The sequence below is a fragment of the Mustela nivalis genome (assembly GCF_964662115.1).
Source record: "Mustela nivalis genome assembly, chromosome: 4".
Classification (NCBI taxonomy): Eukaryota; Metazoa; Chordata; class Mammalia; order Carnivora; family Mustelidae; genus Mustela; species Mustela nivalis.
In genome coordinates, this window is record NC_139023.1 from 63,214,754 (window position 1) to 63,228,043 (window position 13,290).

At 51.0% G+C, this 13,290-nt stretch overlaps 1 protein-coding gene across 1 annotated transcript in view; it reads left to right on the top strand.

Annotated features, from left to right (window-relative positions):
• The window catches only part of LOC309863040 (uncharacterized protein), a 29,556-nt gene extending 16,691 nt beyond the window's left edge, over positions 1 to 12,865 (top strand). The window contains exons 7-11 of the mRNA XM_082727487.1: positions 2,243 to 2,351; positions 6,848 to 7,051; positions 7,892 to 7,983; positions 10,636 to 10,765; positions 12,781 to 12,865. Of these exons, the coding sequence (XP_082583613.1) occupies positions 2,243 to 2,351; positions 6,848 to 7,051; positions 7,892 to 7,983; positions 10,636 to 10,765; positions 12,781 to 12,785 (540 nt within the window). The 3' untranslated portion in view covers positions 12,786 to 12,865. The remainder of the gene's footprint in view (positions 1 to 2,242; positions 2,352 to 6,847; positions 7,052 to 7,891; positions 7,984 to 10,635; positions 10,766 to 12,780) is intronic.
• Positions 12,866 to 13,290: the final 425 nt, after the last annotated feature.

Consider the following 13,290-nt stretch of genomic DNA (forward strand, 5'->3'; position numbering starts at 1 on the left):
GCGGCTCTGTGCCTGGTCCACAACATGTACCCAGTGACCTCTGGTTGAATTGAAAGTCGAAAACGTGAATTGATTCTAGTAGATGAAGACCTCACACTTCTATTGAGGGCCATGTGACTAGTACACAGCACCAGAGATTTTTTTTTTTTAACAGAAACAACTATTTAATTTCAAGATTACACAGTTAGAAGCAATCAAGTAAGGAAAAGCACACAGATCAATGAAACAGAATAGAGCTCAACAATAGACATCTATTAATATATGAACTAATTTTTGACAAATGTGTAATGGCCATTTAATGGAAAAAAATACTTTTAGCAAATAGTGCTGGGACAATTGGATGTGTATTTGCAAAAAGTTTAACTTTGAATCAAAACTTATACCAGCTGAGAAAAATGACATCCACACAGATCGCAGATCCAAATGCAAAATTTGAAGTTTTTAAACTGTGAGAAGAAGAAATAGGAGAAAATATTTGTGGCTTTAGGTTAAGATTTCTTTTTTATAAATTATTTTATATATTTTTAAGTGTGCTCTTTTTATTATTATTATTATTATTTTATAAACATATAATGTATTTTTATTCCCAGGGGTACATGTCTGTGAATTGCCAGGTTTACATACTTCACAGCACTCACTATAGCACATACCCTCCCCAATGTCCATAACCCCACCCCCCTCTCCCAAACCCCCTCCCCCCAGCAACCCTCAGTTCGTTTTATGAGATTAAGAGTCACTTATGGTTTGTCTCCCTCCCAATCCCATCTTGTTTCATTCATTCTTCTCTATCCCCTTAACCACCCCCCCCCATGTCAAATCTCCACTTCCTCATATCAGGGAGATCATATGATAGTTGTCTTTCTCCGATTGACTTATTTGACTAAGCATGATACCCTCTAGTTCCATCCATATCATCGCAAATGGCAAGATTTCATTTCTTTTGATGGCTGCATAGTATTCCATCACAGCACCAGAGATTTGCAGGATAGTGGTTCCTGGCTATTTTTTTTTTTCAACATTTTTTTTCTTGAGCACCAAGCAGTTTGTTTTGGCTTGACAGGCTTTCCGAAGCTTGGCTTCAGGTTGCAAGGGGATTGGTGGTGGGGATCATCTGAATGAGGGTGTGGTCCCTTCCCTAACCGTTGCCAGGGTCATCTTGCATTGTCATGATTAAGTGTATGAAAAGGATGTATTTCTGTAAGCAAAGGTAGGAGCACATATCGTTGTATTGGGATGTATGTGAGCTGAATTTGGACATTGACTGATGTCTCAGCACCAGCCCCAGGCTGGTGGGGCTGGGGGTAGGGGAACCCTTTCTCAGACTTGCTGCACCGCAGACCCCTCTCCCATCTGTCAAGTTCCCTCCTGGCTTGGGTCTTTTCAGCAGCCCTTCCCCAACCCTCCCTCTCTGCAGCTCCCAGGGCCCACCTCCCTCACTGCCCTCTCCTAGCAGGGTCGAGAGGTAGGGTGAAGTCTCACAGATGGTGTGCAAGAAATCACACAACCTCTTCCAGACCGGGGACACATGTCCGGGCTGAATGAGCTCATCTCTGATAAGGGGTGGGAGTCCTAGGAATCGGTGAGCAGCAGGATGTCCTGAGCCTCGTAGCTCCTGGCTGGCCCAGGGTTGGGAGAACATACGAAGTCTTTGTCAGAAAGCATCTCATATGAAAACTTGGGCTTCTGGGAAGAGTTGGGTCCTGCTCACAGGTCCCAGCCCGCCTCTGTGCCCCAAGGCATCCACTGTACCCAGATCCTTTCTAGTGCGTCTTTCAGAAATACCCATGGATACATGCAAGCACCTATGGGTTCATGCACAGATATTTTGATAAAAGGACACATCTTTGTTATTCAGTCATAGAGCTCATTTTGGTTTAAGATTTCAAAGTAAACTCTGCAAGTAGGCAGAACTCAGAGCTGGTCCTCGCTTTTTCAAACAACACCACTGGTCATCAGAACTCCCTGCTGTGTCCCTCCTGGCCCTGTTGCTTGTTCCTTGTTCTTCGCACTTCCTAGAACTCAGTGACAGAGGTCTTGAGATGGTTTGAAATTCTCAGCTGTGCTGGAGAGGCCTCAAACCGGCAAGCAGTTTCCCAGCGGGGAAGGAGTGAGCGGGACAAGCAGGACGACTCAGCTCAGCCAGCGTGAAGTGCATAATCCCCTCTGAGCCAAGTTTATGTTCAGAGGCAGCGGGAATGGAATGCGGTGCTTCTGCCCACCTCTGAAACATCTCTGTCCACAGGGGGATGAAAGCAATGACCTGTACTGTAGGACCTGCAGGCAGTTCTTCAGCTCCCTGCATAACAAGAAGGAACACCTGCTGGGAAAACAGCACCTGCAGAACCTCGCAGGTAAGCCGCCCACCCGCCTGCTTTTCACTTGCATTTTAAGACCAGATCTACTCCAACGCTATATCGAGTGTGCATTTGGGAGGGCGTGGGTCTTCCAGAGAACAGCCTACGGAGTCGCCTCTTCATTTGTTTTATTCATTTTTGGGGGTGTAGTTGACACACGATGTGACAGTAATTTCAGGCATGCAATATAGTGATTCAACAAGTGTCAAAGTTGTGCTCCGCCCCCACCACCCCACCCAGGCGGAGGCGTGACTACCACCTGTCACTATGCAACACTGTTACAGCGTCATTGACTCTGTTCTCTGGGCTGTGCCTGTTATTCCAAAGGTCTTTCTCATCCCATACCTGGAAGCCGGTGCCTCCCCCTCCCCTTCGCCTGTTTCCCGCAGCCCCGTCCCCTTGACAACCGTCAGTGTGCTCTCTGTATTTATAGGTCTCATTCTGCTTTTTGCTTGTTTGTTCATTTGGGCTCTTTTTTTTTTTTAGATTCCACATATGAGTGAAGTCGTATGGGATTTGTCTTTCTCTGGCTGACTTATTTTGCTTAGCATAATAGTCTCCAGGTCCATCCATGTTGTCATAAATGCCGCAAGTATGTGAACACCACACCTTCCATATGCCTTCTCCCATGGGCAGACTCTTGACTGCTTCCATGTCTCGGCTCTTGGAAATAATTCTGTGACAAACAGAGGAATGCGTACATCCTTTTGAAGGAGTGTTTTCATTTTCCTTGGGATAAATACCCAGCAGTGGAATTACTGGGTCATATGGTCATTCTATTTTTAATTTTTTGAGGACCCTCCATACTGTTTCCCAGCGTGGCTGCACCAGTTTGCATTCCTACCCTCCGTGCATCAGGGCCCCTTTTCCTCCGCACCCTCACCAACACCTGTTGTTTCTTGTGTGGTTGGTTTTAGCCATTCTGACAGGTTGGGAGGGGTGGTGCTCCTTATAGTCTGGATTTGCATTTCCCTGGTGCTCTGTGTCTGCTCATGTGTCTGCTAGCTATCTGTAGGTCTTCTTTGGAGAAATTTCTGTTCGGGTCCTCTGCCCATTTTCTTAATCGGGTTGTTGGTTTTTCTGGTGTTGAGCTGCATAAGGTCTTAACCTATTTGGGATATTAACCCCTTACTGGAGAGGTCGTTGGCAAATATCTTCTCCCATTCCCTAGGTTGTCTTTGCTTTATTGATGGTTTCCTTTGCTGTGTGATTGGCCTTTTCACCAACCTCAGGGCCTGGATTTCACATTCTCCCTGCCTGCAGCCTCTGTGGCCAAGTCCCTGGAGGCTCTCTCCCTCCCTTTGCTCCTTGACCGTGATCTTGCTCAGGGTCACCTCCTAGAAGACTACCCCTGCTGGCTGTGTGCAGGGCTGTATACCTCCCACCCCTCCTGTCCTCCCCTGCCTTCTCTCCCTGCATCCTTCCATCTTCTAGCAGCCTCTTGTCCTCAAGGTTGTTTGCTGTCTCCCTCCTGGATATAAGCCCCTTGTGTTTGGGGATGTTTTCCTTTCATCCACACGGTACCTCCCAGGTCTAGAACCTCGCCTCGCACTCACGGTGGGCTCTGCGTGCATTTTTGTTTAGTGGATGAATGCATGAGTCGATGTGTCCAACATACAACCCTTGAGGCTTCCTCCTTCCCAGGCTCGGAGCCATGTACTGGGGACACAGACAGAATGACAGAGCTCCGTCCCAAAGAAACCGAAGAGTACGGGTTCATACAACAGTGTTCCATTAAGGTGTCTTGCTTTTGAGTGAAATGAGTCCCACAGCACAGAGGGCCCCTGCACGGATTATACCACTTAGCATCGCAGGTGTGCCCTGGGGCTAGCCAAGATCCCCCAAGAACGAGAACAGCTCTGTCAAGTGCTGTAGCAACGGGTGACCTTTGTTTCTTTTTTTTTTTTTTTTTCACCATTCCTTCATGGGGTTAGAACTAGATCAGACCTAAGCCCCTACTTGGCACCGTGCTTGCTGTGTGGCTGTGGACCAGTTACTGAACCTCTCTGTGCGTCCACTGCATCCTCTGTAAAGGAAAGCTGAAATTGCCCACCGCTTAGCACTCTTCTGAGGACCAACATCAGTGACCCGTGCGGGCCTGACGAGGCCGAGATGATGCACCCCACCACGATGTCTTCCCGATCACAGACTTGGGAGGGGGCTTCCCTGGGCCTCCTGAGGCTCCATGCAGAGCCGAGGCTGTGTGCAGACCATCCCGTTATTGTTCCCACCACCCCATGACATACACACGCACACGCATTGGTCCGCGCTCTGGGTGGGAAGCGGGGTGGGTCGGGACTTTTCTCTGGCCCGGAGCAGATAGTGAGCCCTGGACAAGGGTGTGCACCAATTGGCCCGCAGGCCCACTGGAAGGCTGGGCTGTGAAAGGAAATAAGCCGCTTTCACTCATGTCTCATTGAAGGTGAGTAATGGCAATGAAGATAAAAATGCGTCTCACTTCCTCCTGCTGAGCATAACCCGAGCGGGCGGACGCCTGGAGTTAGGCTGTGTGAATTACCCGCTGGAGAGGGTTAAGGCTCATTTCACCATCTATAAAATCCTGTGCTGGGGGACCGTGAGGTTGTCGCTGCGTGTGGCTGTGATCGATCCCTGTGACTCTCCGACGGCCTCTGCAGTTATTTAAAAGGAACCAGACGTGGGCAAACCTCACTCCATCTTCCTTCCAAAGCGCCCACAAATTTTATCTTAATGGCCAGGCTCTTGAGACCTTTTCCGTTTCTGCTTGTATGACTGTGATTTTGTTGGGGAGCAGGGCTTTGGGCAGCGCCGTCTCTGAGTCTCTGAGGCTTGGGTCCTACGGGAAGAGGGGAGCCAGGCTTCACCCAGCTTTGTTAAGCTGGAGCCCCCCAAGGGTTGGTGAGCCCTGAGATCACCTGGCCTCATGCCCCCGCCCCGAAAGAACCTGAGTTGTCCTGTCCCCAACCTCTGCTTCTGCTCCCAGGGGCATAGCCTCAGAGCTCTGTCTTTAGATGGCCTTGTGGAGACAGAGTTCACATACCTTCAAGTTCACCCACTCAAAGTGGTTCTTAGAATATTCAGATATAGTCAGCCATCACTACAATTAAGGTTAGCAAGTTTTCATCGCCCCAAAAAGAAGCTCCATGCCCATTAGCAGCCATCTGCCGCCCCAGGCAAACACTGAGGCGCCTCTGTCCTCGTAGCTGGGCACAGCTTTTGACATTTGATGTCTTGTTTGCGTGGAGCATCCATCAGGCTTCTCTGCCCCAATGACACCTTTGGGGGGCAGCGCCATAGCCACAAAGGACCTGAGTGCGAATCCCTGCTCCGCCCCTTACTCCCTTCCACGCCCTGAGCAAACCTCCACCTATGGCCTTTGTTTCCACAAATGCAGAATGGAAACAGTTACCGAGGACCTCATGGGGCTGATGTAAGGGCTGGAGGGTCTTGGGGCAGCCTCCCATCCACGCCAACACACGCTGGGTGCCCGTGGCACTACGGGGAGCTTGGCCGAGTGTGTCCTCAGCGCTCTGCCTCCCACGGCCCCTGCCCTGTGATGTCTGCGTGCCCACCCCGCCCCTCCGCTGGCTGCCTTGTCCCCAATCCACGCATCAGTCTCACACCTGTTCATCCTTCCCGAGACCCTCAGAAAGGCAAGATGGGTGAGGATATGGGGAAATCATAGTCCCGATTCACTGCTAGGGGGAAACAGCCTCGTGGTTCCTCAGCAGGTTAACTCTCAAGTCACCAAATGACCCAGGAGAGCCACGTCTGGGTGTGGACCCCCAGCCAACTGAAAACATATGTTTACACGACCTCGGGAACATGGATAACAGCGTTATTCATGAGAGCCCCAAAGTGGGAGAGACCCAAACGTCCATCACCGGATGAGTGGATACACAAACCGTGGGTCTGTGCCATGGAGCAGTGTTCAGTCCTGCAAAGGAATGATGGACTGGTGCACGGCACAGTGTGGGTGAACCTCGGAAACACGGTTAACCGAACAAAACCAGTCACAGAGGACCACCTAGTGTCTGGTCCCAGGGGTATGAAAGGTCCAGAATAGGTAGATCTACAGAGACAGGAAGCAGATTAGTGGTTGTCTGGGGCTGGGGGAGGCGGGAGCATGTGGGGGTGGGGGTGACGGGTGGCTAAAGGCACCAGGTTTCCTTCTGGGGTGATGAACAGGCGCTAAACTTGACCGCGATGATGATTGCACAGCTCTGAATATACTACAAATCACTGAATTCAGCATTTCAAATGGACAAATCGTGTGGCACCTGCGTTAGAGCTTAGCCAAAGACCCCTCCTGCAGGAGGCCCCCCTATTGCCACCTATCTGGCCCCAGGCCTGGAGCATTCTGCTTATCTGCTGTTTCCCTGGGGACAGGGACGGGGGTGGGGACGGAGCAGGGTCTGGCTTGCTCGCGTCTGGACACAGGGCCAGACCCAGAGATGCTGCTCATTTTTGTTCGTGGGGCTGACCTTCACCCTGGGATTTCTCTGCTTTTTTAGGGAAATTCGAAAAAGATTCCACAGAGTACTTAAAGCACATGGAACTGCCAGAGCAAAAAGAAGGTCAGAATTTGCACAAAGGGGACTTGGAGGAGGAAGCCGTGTGCCCTGATCCACTTCTGCTGGGAGGCCTGATTCCAGGGAAGCCTTTTGCCTCATTTGACTTGTGTTTCTTGCAAGAGTTTATCTTTAAACTTCTGAAAAGTAAGCAGTCTAGTTCAGCACTTTCCTGGTAACTTTGTGATCTTCGGTTTTACGATCCTAGTCAGAATAACCTGCAAGAAGAAATTGTGATATTAAGTGGAACAGAAAACAAAATACCATCTAGGAGAATAAATAATAAGTAAAAATCCTAATCAGATGGGAAATCGCCAAGAACATCCATGGAGCCAAACACAGGTCTAAGAACTGTAGACAAATTACCTCTTTTAATTCTTGTACAAGTACTGTGTGGTTCGTAATAGTATCCCTTTCTTTTTTGAAAAAAAGGGAAGCAGGAGGCACCTGGCTGGCTCAGTTGGAAGAGCATGTGCCTCTTGATCTCACAGTCATGAGTTCGAGCCCCACGTTGGGTATAGAGATTCCAAAAAAAAAAGTTAAAATGAGGAAAGCACAGCACAGAGAAGTTAAGTAACTTGCCTGTGGTTGCACAGCTGGTTGATGGCTGAGCTGAATGTAAACCCAGGTCACAGGATTCCCCAACCTGTGTTCTATACAACTTCCCCACAGTCTCAACTATGTGAATTACACACATGTAAATCCATGTGATTATTAGTGGTGTTTATCTCTAGCGGGCAAGAGGAGGGAATTATGTTTGTCTTTATTCCTTTCTGGGTCTGCACATTTTCCCCCAATGGACAGAGATGTCCTTCCTGTTATCAGAGAAAGAGAGAACACTGTTAGAAAGGATTTGGGGGATGAACTGCCCATAGTGGGGCATCAGCTGTTGCCCACAGTGGGAGGGGGAGTTCAGTTCAAAGAGAAGGGGAGGTTTTCGATGGTAAAGAACAGAAAAAGATGGCCTTCTTGTACCTTTCCTCCCAGTCAAAGAATTTGAGCTCAGAGAGCTGAGGAAGACTCTGGAAAGAGCCCGAGTAGAGCAGGACGCCCTGCAGAGACAGCTGGCTGAGTTCCAGGTGAGGCCCCCTGGGGGAAGGGAGCACCCACATTCTGGCCCTGTGCTCAGCCCAGGGCCCTGAGGTGTCAACAAGGCAGGGGATGGAGACCCCATAGTCTGCTTAAAACCCCGTGTCACAAACCCCGGTGTCTCTCCCCTCTGCCCCGTGCAGCCGCAAGTCTCGGTGTTAGGTATCCTTACAAAATGTGGTGTTCTGTCTGGTGTTGGTGCCCAGAGATCGTGCCACAAGCCTTCCGCTGCTGCATGCTTATTCCACATGGTGATCTGTGTTCACTGTGTTGCCAAGTGGCGTTTGGCCCATTTCTTCCCACTGGGGCCATCGTCCGTCCCCATTTCCCTCAAGGCGCCCCCCCCCCCCCGGGTCTGTCCCGAGCCCCTCCCGACTACAGCTGAGGACATGAGTGTCCTGTTATGGGATCCGTGGTCCGGACCACATGCCCCGAGAAGGGTGTCTCGGGGGCGGCTGGCAGGTGCTTTTCCTTGGGCAAGTATGCATAAATGTAGGCATCGCCGGGTGGCATCTATTTTAATGAAAGCAACGAGAAGAAAACGAGGTGAAACCGTGCAGAAAGTCACAGTTTTTAAATGTGTTATGTTATTCTGATTATAAAATTAACATATTCATGGAAGAAAATTCTGAAATTTGGAAGAGCATGTGAAGACGATTTAAACCCAATCGTTAGAGAAGCCTCGTTAGCATCTCAGTGTGGCGGTCTCTGGGCTGCTTTCTATGCACATCTGAATCTGTCGATTCGTGTAGAAAAAGGAATCTATGTCATCTGTATGTCATCATGGATCCCTGTGTGTAAGGAAGTGTCTCTCTCTGTAAGTAAGTAAGTATGGAGGGAGGAGGGGAAGGAGGTAGAAAGAGACAGACAGACAGACTGACGGAAAAGACCGAAATGCAAAACCATAGTTTTGACTCCCACGGCTTCCATTTTTTCCCATGGTAAGTATTTGCACGTTTCCTTCTATGTTCTTTGATGAATTGCCTCTCGTGGCCATATAATGTCTCATCAGATGGATGAACCATAACTGACTCCCCGTTTCCCAGTCACTGAGCTCGTGGGTCACACCCAGGTATTCTATAAATGACGCCGTGCCGGACATTCCGTCCAGCTCTGCTCACCCTCAGTGGCTCCCCTGGTGGGCAGACACCTGCAAGGGCCATGTGCAGGCGCTTGGGGATCGAGCTGGGCTCTGGACCTCAGGAGCTGTGTGCTTGGTCTTTCATGCGTCTGCCAGGCGGGGTGGGGTGGGGGCTGCGGGGGGGGGGGCGGATGCTATCACAGTGGACCTGCCCCCAGGGTAGTCAGGGGCCATGAAATGCCTGACTGCATGTGGAATTCCCAGACGGGTACCTGGTGCCCAGTGATTGCCCTCCGGGGGCTGTTCCTCATGCTCCCTCCAGCTGGGTCATCAGCCCTGACTTTCATGCTTCCCAAAGTTCCACTCCAATTCCTATTTCCATTGAGTGTTGCTCATCGCCTTTCCTGCAGCTCGTTAAAGAATCCCAAAGAACAGTGAATGTTAAAAATAATAATAGTAACAGGGCGCCTGGGTGGCTCAGTCAGTTAAGCATCTGCCTTCCACTCAGGTCACGGTCCCAGGGTCCTGGGATCGAGTCCTGCATCTGGCTCCCTGCTCAGCAGGGAGTCTGCTTCTCCCTCTCCCTCTACACTTCCCCCCTGCTTGTGCTCGCTTGCTCTCTCTCTCTCTCTCAAATAAATAAATAAAATGTATTATAAAAAAAAATAATAGTAACAACAGGAATGAAAACACCTATCTATCCAAAGCCACCCCAGTGTAACCCAGCAACCAAGGCAGCAGAGAGGGAGTGTGACATGGTGAGGGGGGAGGCCTGCCCCCTTGTGTCCATGACCTTGTGAGCCAGGTGGGTCACCTAGATCCCAATCCACATCATCAGGGAAAAACCACTGTGCCCCATGCTGGCGAGGCCCTGGCATACAGATGCCCTTTCTCCATGGGTGGGAGCCCACTTCCTGTGCACGCCTCACCCTGAGGCTGCCCCTCATCTTTCCTGGCCCAGGCCTGATTTCTGCCGTGGGGCCATGTGTCTGGGGAAGTCTGGAAACAGCCAACTCAGAAGTCCAGCCCCATTGTGCTTCTGGGCCCCCCCTCTCTGGCTGTGGAGCCAGGCTGAGCATTGATCCCTGGGAACTGTGCTTCCCCAGCAGGTAGAATGAGCTACTGTGAGGCAGAATGGGTCTGGAGGGAGGGCAGTAGAAGGATTTTAATGGGTGGGGGCTGTGTTTGTGGCTGGCTAGGGTGGGGAGATCCAGGACATTTGAGAACTGAGTGTATGCCTTTGCAGAGAGCGGCTGCAAGACCTTCCCTGTTTAACTGTTGACTTAAGAGTTTACTTATTTACTTAACCTGTTTATTCATGTACTTGTTTTGTACTTTATTTCCTTGCTTATTTATGGACTTTTAATTTACTTATATATGTATCTACTTCCTCTTTCTCTGACGTGCTTTCCCATTCACTTACAAGCATGTTTATATACTTCTTTATTCACTTTGTTGTCTGCTTGCTGCTTCTCGTGCTCACGCGTCCACATGCTCACGCATTCACGCCCTGGCGTGTCTTGCTCCTGCCGAGGGCTGAACCCCTAGGTGCCCCTTTCAGAGCCAGCAGCAGAGGCTGGAGGTGGAGCTGGCGGGCCTGAAGACCTACGGGGTCATCCTGGAGAAGGAGTTTGAGAACCTGAACACGGTGCTGATGCTGTCCCACTGTGGCCTGCAAGTGATGGACACGGGTGAGCCCCCGCCCCAGGCAGCCCCTCCCCACTCCCCATGCCCCACACAGTCCTCTAGGTCCTCACTGGCCAGCAAAACCAAGGCCATGGGGGATTCCTGGCCACTCACATGTTCACACCTGCATTCCCTCATTTCTTCACGCAGCGTGCTTTCCCACGTGTGGAGCACACCCGGCCTCTGTGCTGGGTGCCGGGTGAGCGGGTGGAAAGGTGTTGATGATCCCAAATCCAGGCCCTGGGCTGGGCACCTCGGGGAGGAAGAGACAAAAGCCCCAGCCTTGAGCACTAGTCAGGAAGACAGACCGTGGTTTACTAGGCTGCTGGCGAGCGGTGTCCCGGAGGGGCCTGCCCTCCATGGACAGAGGGCATGGGCTCAGGAGGGAGGTGATTCCTTATCTATGGAATGAGGGCTTCTAGAAGGGCCTGGTAGAGGAAGAGGCATTTTCATCTGGGCTCAAGAAGCCAATCACAAACCCCTTAGGCAGAAAAGGGATCACAGGCACACTGGGCAGGAGGCCTTGTGTTTGCAGAGAGGGGGAGGTTTGGGAATGTAGGGGGAGAGCAGGACGTAGCAAGGAGAGGGTTGTATCCTCAGGCAATAACTTATGGAGTACTTTTCTCTCTAAAGAAAAAATTCATGAATACCATTCCACTGTGAAATACTTAAATACAACTATTTGTAGGAAATCTAACATATGAGCACTCCCCTTCACTCTTTCCGGATCCCCATCAAATCCTTTCTGGATCCCGAGGCTGTGACTGTCGGCATCTTTGTGCCTCTCCTTCCTTCCAAGTATCTCGCTATATATCCATGAATGGGGTGATATTAAAAATTAACAATAGGAACTCTTGCGGACACCGGCTGGCCATGACCATGTTGCAGGGTCCCTGGGCTCCTGCTTGATTGGTGATGGGGTCTTAGCAGTTAGGGGACCCTTGGACAGTGTCTGTTTACCAACCAATCTGGCAGTTTTCAGAATTTTCAGACCCAGTTTGGCATTAGGGGGTAGCCGCCCACACTGTGTAGACAAGAGACAGAGTCACCTAGCCACAGCTTGTCCATCTTCCACTAACGGGACAGCCATGTGCACATCACCGTCAGGGTGCTGATCTGTATGTGTCTTCGAGACCTCTCCTGTCATCTGTACGTGACTGTACAATGATCCCTCGCCATCACTGGGATGCATGGAGTCCAGAAGGCACCACATCTGGGGACAGGGGGAGCACTCCTGCTCTCTTCAGTAGCAAAGCCTCAGCCCAAGGGCTCTGGCACTGACAGATGGGGAATGGGTCTTGCTGCTTTAGAAACTTGGAGACCCTCCCCCTCCTCTCCCCTCCCTTCTCCTCCCAGCCCTTTACCCTGATTGAGATCACCTGCCCTGGGATGACTTCCACGTGAATTCTTATGCTGACATAGGATAGGTGAGATTAAGGACAGGTGACCAGGCTGAAGGGCTCCTACTGAAGAAAAGGATCACACAGACATGGGTCTGCTTCAGGCGTGGGTGGCAGATAGGAGACACATTCTTTACCGGACATGAAGCCCAGTGTTCCTAAACCACCGGCCCCGGCACCTTCTCTGCTCAGGCCACTCTCAGCTCCCAGCCTCTCCGCCCTCTAGACCACACACTCAATTCGTTCCTAAGACATCTGAGTCCATCCCACCTGCCAAGCGCTGGGCCCGGTGCCAGGAATCCTGAAATTAGCAGAGATGTTTTATGACCTCTCTGAGCTGGCAGGCTCAGAGGTGTGGCACACGGGAAATAAACCCAGCCATCCCGGCATGAGCTTGAGTCCCACACCTTCCTCCCGGGGTGAGCTGGGGAGCAGGGGTCTCCTCCTTCAAGACCCCGTGTGTGTTCTCTGCCCCAGGCCCAGCGCATAGTAGGCCTCGAGGAGAGTTTGAGGTGAGGTCAGGTGAGAGAAGGTGTGCTTTGTGTATCTGCAACAGCCCTTGGGCTCTATCCTTTTGTTGTGGCAGTAAACTGCTCTGAACGCGCCTTCCAACTCCGCAGCTTGAAGCAGTGCCTCACCCCTGCACCAGCAGCCCGGACTTCTCCCAGCAGCTCCGAGGCCAGCTTCCACAGAGGCACCTCTCTCTATGGAGGAAGGACCAAAGATCCTGTGACTTACGTACGGGACAGTCCGAATGGCTCTACTGACAGGAGAAAATAAGTTGTGTGTGTAAGTTTGTGCAACAGACTTAATCTTTCTTTTGTGCCCAGGGCTCGGCAGTGTCTGCGCTGTAAGTGTTCCTCCTGGGGGGCTAAGAGCTGAGCAGCTTTGACTTGGGAAGATTTTGGTTGAGCACTTGTCTTTCCACGTGTGAGCTCCACAGGGACTACAGGCGCACTCCTGCTCTCAGAGCACATGCCTTTCCCCCTGCCCTCCCCCCAGGAGCACGCTTTGGTTTCCTCTGTTATAAAAACAATAGTTGCCCCCCCATCACCCTCAAAGGTTGGGGTGAAGATCAAGTCAGATGATCGGCTTGTCTGAGTTTGGGTTCCCCAGGGGACAGACCCAGA